Source organism: Trifolium pratense, linkage group LG7 (genome assembly GCF_020283565.1).
Source record: "Trifolium pratense cultivar HEN17-A07 linkage group LG7, ARS_RC_1.1, whole genome shotgun sequence".
In the NCBI taxonomy this organism is placed as follows: Eukaryota; Viridiplantae; Streptophyta; class Magnoliopsida; order Fabales; family Fabaceae; genus Trifolium; species Trifolium pratense.
Genome location: NC_060065.1, coordinates 9,108,291 through 9,118,412, shown reverse-complemented (window position 1 = coordinate 9,118,412; position 10,122 = coordinate 9,108,291). Strand labels below are relative to the sequence as shown.

The following is a 10,122-nucleotide window of genomic DNA, read 5'->3' as shown; positions in this document are numbered from 1 at the left end:
CCGAACACATCTATATTTCTACAATGACAAGCTGAGCTATCTTAAAAATGTGTTATTTTTCTCATTACCTCATTTGACAAAAAGAAATGAGCAGATTCATTGGATAAAGGGAAAAAATGTTTTTTATTTTATTTTTACAATAAATTGAAATTATTTATGAAAGGCTAAAGCATTATTATAATATTATTTAAAAAATAAATAAAGGGAAAACCATTTAATTTGTAGAGAACATATATGTTATATTAGATTTTCGACAGGATACATCGACGACTACATTTATATATTTTGGTCAAAAATAAATTTATATACATCGACGACTACATTTAATGATAAAATGACTTAATTAGATTTAGTCAAAAAAATAATTAATTAGATCTTTGTATTATTTATTTTTACACTAATTACGTCAAAAAATGAGATATAATTATACTTATTAGAAAAATGATCTAATCACGAGTTGAAACTTGCATCCAAACACATCTATATTTCTACAATAACGAGCTGAATTATCTTAAAAATGTGCAGATTCATTGGATAAAAATAAAAAAGAACAGATTCATTGGATAAAGGGAAAAAAGTTTTTTTTTTTTACAATAAGGTGAAATTATATATGAAAGGATAAAGCCTTACTCTTAAAAAATAAATAAAAGGAAATTTTTTTAATTAGTACCCAAAATATATATAAATAAAGACATTTAACTCAAAAGAATACACAAACATGATAAGGATAACAATTTTTTTGATTAATTTATAGAAATGGTACCGTTTCAAAAATTTATAAAAATGGTAATAAAAAAAATGGTAATTATTAAGATAATTACCTACTACCCCATTAATAACTAAACAATCAGAAACACTCCTTTAAATCTCTTCACTGTACCCTCTCATTTCAGTACTTAAGTAACAAAAACCTTCCCACAACAAAATAATTTTCTCTCATAATCTCTTCACTAATGGGATTCTCATCATGGTTTAGTTTATCACGTGGTGACCGAACTTCCCGAACCACCACACCAACATTGAGTTTAGTTACTCCAAACCGTACCTTCGGTTCATTCCGTTCCTTCAAAGATATCCGAACCATTCTCCAAACCGAAAACGAACCCGAACCCGGTTCACCTAAATCTCCCACACTTTTTCGCCGCCTCAGCAGTATCACTCCCTCCCTCCTCCGATCAATCAGCAACCGCGCCATTGCCTCCTCCATCACCGTCCCTTCCAACTTCGACCACGGCAGCATCGTCGTCTACTACACCAGCCTCCGGATCATTCGCCGCACATTCAACGACTGCAGAACCGTTCGATCTATCCTCAAAAGATTCTCCGTCGCAGTTGATGAACGTGACGTGTGCATTGACGAACGGTTTCGTGAGGAATTGGAGGAGCTTCTAGGTCGTCGGAGTGTGCCGCTGCCGTGTGTGTTCATCGGAGGTGAGTACATTGGTGGTGTTGATGAATTTAGGAAGATTTATGATAGTGGTGAGTTGCAGGAAATGATGGAACGGTTACCGAAATCGATTCCGAATGTTTGTGATTTTTGTGGAGGAATGAGATTTGTGGTTTGTGATGAGTGTGATGGAAGCCATAGATTGTTCGTTGAGAATGGGTGCAGAACTTGTCCATCTTGCAATACCAATGGTTTGATTAGGTGTCCTGCATGTTTCTACGTGATGCCTCGCCATACCAAATAGTAATTTCTGTGTAATATACTGCATCATTTTTCAATGGATTGAACAAATTATTTTGCTTAAATAATTATTTTGATCCTCAAATGTGTGAGACCTAGATTATACCGTAATGTAATTCAAGAGTGGCATATATAATTGCTAGTCATTTGGATTCTAAGGTTTGTTTTAGATAGTCAAATTAGTTGTTTGCTTAATTTCAAAGCGCTAGGGATATATTTCAATTTCAATATATTTAAAGATTTTAATAATAACCGTTCTTATATATTTACTTGTCAGTCAACTTAACTCACACATTATCCTGTAATTCCACTTATCAATTTTAAGGATGAAATTCATAATCACTAATGTACTTGACAAAAAATAATAAGTCTTTGATTATGAATTAAATTAAATTCTAAATTAAATAAGAAAAAAATGTATATGCATATACACTGTAAACTAATTTTACACTGTCAATCAATATCAATCGTATATTCCGTCAAATTATTCCACTATACCCCACTATAATTATATGACATGGAGAAATATTTGATTCTTATTAAATGCCGGTGTAAAATTAATTTACACTAACATAACATATCCATTAAAATCATTAAATAATTGATCCACACCCGTGCGATGCACAAGTGTTATGTTGTATTTTATGTTATAACGTTGAAAAATTATTCGTATAAATTGTAACAATAAATATTATAAAATGAAAATAATAATAATAATAATAATATAAAAGTGATGTACTTATCACTTCCTCCAACCAATATATATATACCTATATGTATAGAGAATGAGTACGGACCATCAAAATTGAATGAAATATGATAATGATAATGATTATATATTTTAATCCCATAACCTAACTTTTTTGCATAACCTTCACTCTTCTCTACAATTATAATGTAATTAAGTCAATAATGTATACACTCTTCCTATTTTTTTTTGTGACTAAATTATAAACTCTTTGTTGTTTCTATGAAAACGGTTGACATTTAAATGGGATAAATGTTGAAAGAGAATCCAACTATGCTGATCTTCATTGTCACCAAGGAATGTTATAATAATGTAGAAAAGTGTAACATCTTGTGACATCAATTTTTGGATAATTGGAGAGGTATAATTCAATAATAATGTAGAAAATTGTAACATCTTGTGACATCAATTTTTGGATAATTGGAGAAACATAATTCTTTATTATTTATTATGAGATTGATATAATATAAAAAAAAAATAAAGATGAGAATGATATAATATAAGGAAGTGACGTGGAAACAAAAAAAATAGAGATGAGAATGATATAATATAAAGAAGTGATGTGACATTATTGTGTGATTTAATTGGATGTAAGTGGGTGATGCGGATTAGGGTTAAGATGAATAGTAAGAGAACTATCTAGGAATTATATATATAGATTATGTAGTCATATTTTGAAAAATGTCTCCGTCAAAAAAAAATATATTTTGAAAAATGTCGTCTTTTATATAGTTTACCGGGGATAATTCGTTAGTGAGTTTGATAAAAACAATAGAGTTGTACTTGTAATTTATTAGTTATTAGTTTATTTGACATAAGTCTTATATACTAATTATTATAAGGGGATTTAACTGTTATATTTTACCGGTAGTTTGATTGAGCTTTAAAAAAATGATTTTTTCTGAAAAAATTTAGAGATTTTGAATAAAATTTAAATCTATTTTCCGTTTGTTTATAATCATAAAAATCTATTTTTTTAAAAAATAATTTTGAAAAAAAAATAGATTTTGAAGAAATCTATTGAAAATAGCTTTTTTTTTTTTTTCACCCTCTGATTCCTAGGGGAAGGGAGCCCTAGTAATTCAGAGTTCGGGGCGAGTTCTGAAATGCAGTTGAAAAAAATGATTTTTTACTAAAATGGTTTTAGAAGAAATCTGAAACAAACACAAATAAAATAAAAAAAGTGATTTTTTTTTTTAAAAAATAGATTTTTTTTCTGAAAAATATGAAATAAACAGGACCATCATTTTGTGATTATTCCATTTGACAAAGCGAGAGGAGTGTTAAGTATATAGAGAATAATATAAGTATATATTTTTTTGGCAAAAATAATAAGTGCGTTTGATTCGTAAAACAGCAAGAACTGGACATAACAAGACAGAACAGAACAAGATAACACAGGACAGGACAAAACTGTACCGAAGAGATATAAGGTGATAATATTTTTATATTCGGAAATTAAATGAGTATTTTCGTATTTTTTATAGTTGTACTGTGGACAAAAAGTTGTCCCGTGGTTTAGTAAAGGACAAAAAATCTTGTTTTTGTCCTGTCCCTTGCTACCTAATTTGTCCAGTCCCATAATCAGTTTCAAATCAAACAGAGTACAATAAAAGTTGTTCAGTCCAATTCCCTATTTTTTAGCAGATGAAACACAATTATTTATTTATTTATTTTTTGACAGGGAGTCTTTTATTCAAATAAGCTGGAAAGTATGTATTTTTTTTCTTATAAATTTATAATTGATCCACACATGGAGTTGGTAGAAAAGATTTGATGCACAAGTGAGATTTGTGCAGAACGTGTGGTTATGTGGCAATTAGCTAGACTAATATTTGGCCAAGTCCCCGTATAACTTTAAGGGCTCGTTTGGTGCGCAGAATAACATAGTGACAGGATAAGATATAAAACAGGATAAGGATAGGATAAGATAGCAGCAGGATAACAGTTATACTCAGTTATCATATCCTGTGTTTGGTGTACACAGGATAACAAACATGATAACTATTATATTTTGTTTTTAATACATATTTGCTCATAATAATATGATAAGATATATAACTATTATATTTTGTTTTTAATACATATTTGCCAAATAAATATATGATATATCTCTCATACATAAATAATAAAACTACTATTACAAAAGAATTATATTTAATTTTTTATAAAATTTAAATTAATATCTCTATCTGTCAATTTTTTAATAATCATTTTACTTTAAAATATTGTAATTTTAGTAAAATTTTGATGTTTTTAGAATATATAAATTATAAAATTACCCCTGTGAGAAAATCACATATATATTTAAAAATTAATTATTTTATTATTTATATTTTATTAATTTTATGTATTTTAAAATACATTTTATAAAATAAATCAGTATTTTTTTTTTCTTATCCTATCCTGCTGGTAACCCAGCTCAAATTCAGGATAAGAATTATAAGTAGAGAGACAGGATATGATAAGTTTCAGGATTAACTTATCATATCCTTCTGTATCACCAAACACTGGATTGCGGTAGGATATGATATAGTTATCCTATCCTGTCTCTTATCCTGTGCACCAAACGGGCCCTAAAATCTTATAGAATGCATGTCGTAAAACTTACTACATTTCAACACATCATGACCACAGTATCGACAGGAATAGAAAATCCAAGTGATTGTAGACAGTTCCGGTTCACGATTCAAGTGCTGCAAGTTGCATACCAGAGGACATTAAATCGGTAATAGTTTCAGAGAATACTAGAAAGAGAAGTTTCAGTTCGAATATTACTAATTTTCAGTCGATGACATATGAATCTTGTTGGATCAAAAATATATAGCAGTATCCTCTAATAGTTCTCTCGATATTTTGCTGTAGAGCTGTCCAATTATATTTTTTTTTTCCTTTGCTTATCTTTTAGTGTATCCTTCCTTTTAAAAGACATACTGTATTATCCTCTGCTAATGAATGATCCAAATAACCACCCAATTAGTACAATTGGACAACATTGTATTGTTAAATATCTTGTAAGAATTTCTACTAATTCATAAACGAAATTCAACCTTAAACAGCGGAAACAAAATTGAATTTAAATAGCCGAAATACCTCCCGCCATTGCTATAGCTTGTTCTTGTTGAGGATTGATCTTGTTTGAGGTTGTTGAGGCTCTTCTAAACCTTCTACAATCTCCCTTAGATGGTGTAAGTCACTGAATAGAGATATGAGGCTTAGGGAACCAAAACAAGGGTTGCACTCTATTTATAATTTTTGTCCATCACAAAAATATCTTAAGTGCAATCATAACTGCCACACTATCTTTATGGGCGGTTACTATATTTTAGGGAAAGAATAAAGACCACAATTTAGGCTTAATGGATAATTACCACAATGTGCACTTAGCAGTAATTATCCCTTATTCAAATTAATAAATAAATAAAAGGAGATAAATCCAACATTCTCCCACTTGGTCGACATATTCTTTCACTTACAATAATAAGAAACAAGACACATGGATCATAGCGATAGGTCCTCTATAATATCGAGTATTATCTTCTATGTATCACAATGTAACGAGTCTCTAACCAAATATAACTTAATGAATAAACTCACAACATTTATGTTTATTCAGGTTCCAAACTTAAGCGATATTTCTCAAAATCAAATGTGTACGTACACTTTAGAACTTAAAACATGAGAATATATCATATATAGAGTTTCATAAAACAAAAATCGTTATTATAACGAAAATCAGATATAGGAACCAAGTCTCGTTCTTTCTACATGATCCTTAAATTTTTTTTTTACGATGGCATGCCTTTAGTCAAAGGATCGACAATCATCAATTCAGTACTAATATGATTGATTAATAACAATTATTTGATCCTTAATGCGCTCTCTTACGGTTAAATACTTTATGTCGATATATTTAATTCGACTTCTACGGCTAAGTACTTAATGTCGATATACTTAATTCGACTTTCACTTTTGGTATTCTTAGCCATAAAACCGCAACTGAATTGTCACAATACATCTTTGGCGGTCAAAAGATTGAATCTACAATTTTCAACCCACAATTGAAACTCTTCATTCATACACCATGTGATGTAGTCTCAAACAAAATACGAACTCAGCTTCCATTGTGGAAGTGACGGTCAAGGTCTGCTTTGCGTCTTTTCAAGAAACAACTCCACCGACTAACATGAAAATGTAATCGGATGTTTATTTTCTTAAGTCAACGCAGCCTGCAAACTCTTAAGTAGAGTAACCTTTGACCTCTAAAATTTTAGTTCGTATATACATAAGCATGTAGTCTTTAGTTCCTTGAAAGGACCTAATTACTTTATTTGCAGTTTTCCAGTGTTCCATATCTGGATTCTCTAATATTTGTTTAATATTCCAATTGCAAATGCAATGTCAGACCGTGTGCGAACCTGAGCATACATTAGGCTTCCACCGATGGAAGCATATAGAATATTAAGCATTTGTTCCCTCTCAAATCGTTATTCAGCATAGGTCCAAATAGAACCTATCACCCTTCACAATGGATGCTATACGTGGTGAACAACATTTCATCTAAAACATCTCTAAGACTTTATTGATATGAGCCTATTATGACAAATCTAGAATTCTACGAACTCTATCTCTTTGAATCTCAATGCCCAATGACATAAGAAGTGTCACTCATATCTATATATCATAACTCTTAGAGAGAATTTGTTTCACCTTATATAGCAACTTTTATCATTAGTAGCAAGTAAAATATCATCCACGAACAAAATAAGGAAATAAATTCTACTCCCACTGACCTTCTGGTATATACATTGATCCACAATGTTCTCTACAAATCCAAATGAAGAGATGACACCATGAAAATTTCAAATACCACCGAAGGGAAGCTTGTTTGAGTCCATATATGGATTTTTTAAGCTTGCATACCAAAAGCTCATCACCACCAGAAGAAATTCCTTCGGGTTATTTCATGTAAACCTTTTCTTCTAGATTTCCATTCAGAATGCAGTTTTCACATCCAAGTGAGAACGTTTCAGAATCATTTTTAGCACCAATATTATAGTCCGACATTTGTAAATATACCACATAATCACTAGCTATAGTTGACTTTATTTCTCTAGTAATCTTTCATAATGTTGGTTCAACATTTTGTTCAATAATTTCAAAAAATTCTTGAACATCTTCATTTACTAGATTATTATAAGCCGCTTGTGTAACTTTAATAACTGACTGTCTAATACCCATTTGAGCTTGAGGGGCAATACAAATGACAATCAATTGATCACTTGAAGTAGAGGGTTCAACATCAATATTACTTTTATCAGAACAAATGTCCTGGAATTGATTGCTCCCACTAATCAAGTCATCTTCAAGAAACTTTGCATTTCTTGATTCCACAATTTTAGTGCTATGAGATGGACAATATAACTTAATACCCTTTTAGATTTTTCGGCATATCTAATGAAATACCCACCTATAATCATAGGGTCTAGTTTCTTTTCTTGTGAGTTGTAAACTCTTACTTCAGACGGGCATTCCCAAATGCGTATATGACACAAACTCGGTATCCAACCTTTAAATAACTCAAAAGGTGTCTTTGGGACAACCTTAGTTGGAAGACGGTTCAATATATACACTACCGTTTTAAGAGTTTCGCTCCACAATGACGTTGAAAGTCTGAAGTTGCTACGCATACTCCTAACTATGTCCATTATCAGTATATCTATAATAATATTTTTCACCTCTATAATCTCTCACGATCTTAATTTGCTTTTCGCATTATTTTCTACTTCAGCCTTAAAACTTTATAGGCTTCCAATGCTTCATAATTATTATGAAGAAAGTAGACATACATATATCGTGAGTAATCATCAATGAAGGAGATGAAATATTTCGGACCTTGTATGTCCATGTCTGGACGTACAACATATATCTGAATGTATGATTTCTAATATTTTAGTTTTCCTCTTAGCACTTTCTTATGTGTGTTAGTCTGCTTTCTCTGAATGCAGTTTACACAAGTCTAAAAAAATTAGTGAAATTTAAAGTACTAAATTCACTAGTCTTTTAATTTTCTGAATGGAGATATATCTTAATCTCCGGTGCCACAGAATAGAGGATTTCTTATTTATAACACATCATTTAGTTTCAACTTGAACATGCATAACATTATTAGTGGCATCAATTTGAAAATTAATTGAGAAAAGAGACCATTGGATAATACATCATTTCCAAGAAATTTAGATTTATTAAACAAACTGAAAGACGTTTTATAAAAAATAATGGAATATCCCAATGGTTCAAGCCTTGAAATAGAAATTAAATTTCTAGAAAAACTTGGAATATAAATAAAAGTATTTTTCAAATTTAAAACAAAGCCACTACTGAAAAAATTAAATTGCATGTTTCAACAGCCTCTATATGTGAACGCATCTTGACTTCCTAAATAGATGCCTTGCTCACTTGGAAGCGTTTTTCTTAAGCTGATTATACATTGTAAGGTATTCGATAATCATGGATTGTAGAACCAAAATCAATCCACCATGTGTTATAAATAACATCAATCATATTAGACTCAAAGCAGACAAATGAAATTCATTTACCTTTCAGGGTCTTGCTCTTTTCCATATTTGTCATTATAACATCTTTATCCATTTCCATCATCAATCTTTCTTTCTTCTTGAACACGCATGTGTGTTACATGGAATTATGAACGGCTGATTTGAGGATGGAAGGGTGCTAAAAATATAACGCACAAGGAAAGATTCTGAAATGTTAATCTCAAGAGTCTTTAGTTGTGCTGCTATATCCCTCATTCACATGATGTGCTGACGCACTCCTTTCACAATGATGAGCTTCATTGATGAGAACTTCATAATTAAGGTGATAACAAATGTCTTATTTGATGTTTTTAAAATGTTCATCAATGACCTTAAGCAATGCTTGAACATTATTATGCTGATCAACGCAACCACGAATGCTAGCAAAAAAAATGTTGGTCTTTATGAACATCATTCTGAGACGATTAGGTCGCTCCCATATTTCATAAAGATCGACATCTTCCTGAAGGCTAGTCTCTATAATAGGAGATGGTTCGTCTTTCCGAATAGCATAATCAAATATTCATTCATCCTGAATGAAGAAGAACTCTCTCCTTATACACCTTATTATTTTCATCCTTTAGTTCGGGAATTTCACACTTAAAGTGAGAGAAATTTATAGGCTGCATAGCTGTAAAATTAAATTTACATGCTTATAATTAAATTGAGACTACTAAACAAATACCATGTTTTACCAATGTAAATCATGTTTCAAACTATGAATCTAGTGACATAAAACTTACCTGTAGGCTAAAGTTTTATTCAATTAGATTCATATAACTTAATGATAAAACTATCAAATTATGTTCCATTTTCTAATCCCTGTGGGTAAATTAGAAAATATAATTTAACATTTTATCCTAATTAATCATACATAAACCTAATAAAAATTCCTGTGGGATAAAATTTACTATGTTCAATATAATCAATTACAATCAATGTCACTAATCATGATTTTAAACTCTCAATATATAATTTCACTCGATTAAAGATGCTGTGGCTACTCCTTAATCAAATAAAATCCTATAAATCATTTTGACATTTAATTCTTAATATTCAATTGCATAAAATGTAACCAATTAATTTTTAAT

General features: G+C 30.4%; 1 protein-coding gene across 1 annotated transcript; it reads left to right on the top strand.

Moving 5' to 3' along the window:
- Positions 1-934: 934 nt before the first annotated feature.
- LOC123894807 (uncharacterized protein At5g39865-like) lies at positions 935-1,772 on the top strand. The gene has a single exon (XM_045944882.1). It carries the CDS (start codon positions 954-956, stop codon positions 1,689-1,691), a length of 738 nt encoding a protein of 245 aa, XP_045800838.1. The 5' UTR covers positions 935-953; the 3' UTR covers positions 1,692-1,772.
- Positions 1,773-10,122: the final 8,350 nt, after the last annotated feature.

Bases quoted from the DNA above. Each gene is read 5' to 3' on its own strand.
- LOC123894807 (XM_045944882.1), top strand. From the start codon at position 954: ATGGGATTCTCATCATGGTTTAGTTTATCACGTGGTGACCGAACTTCC.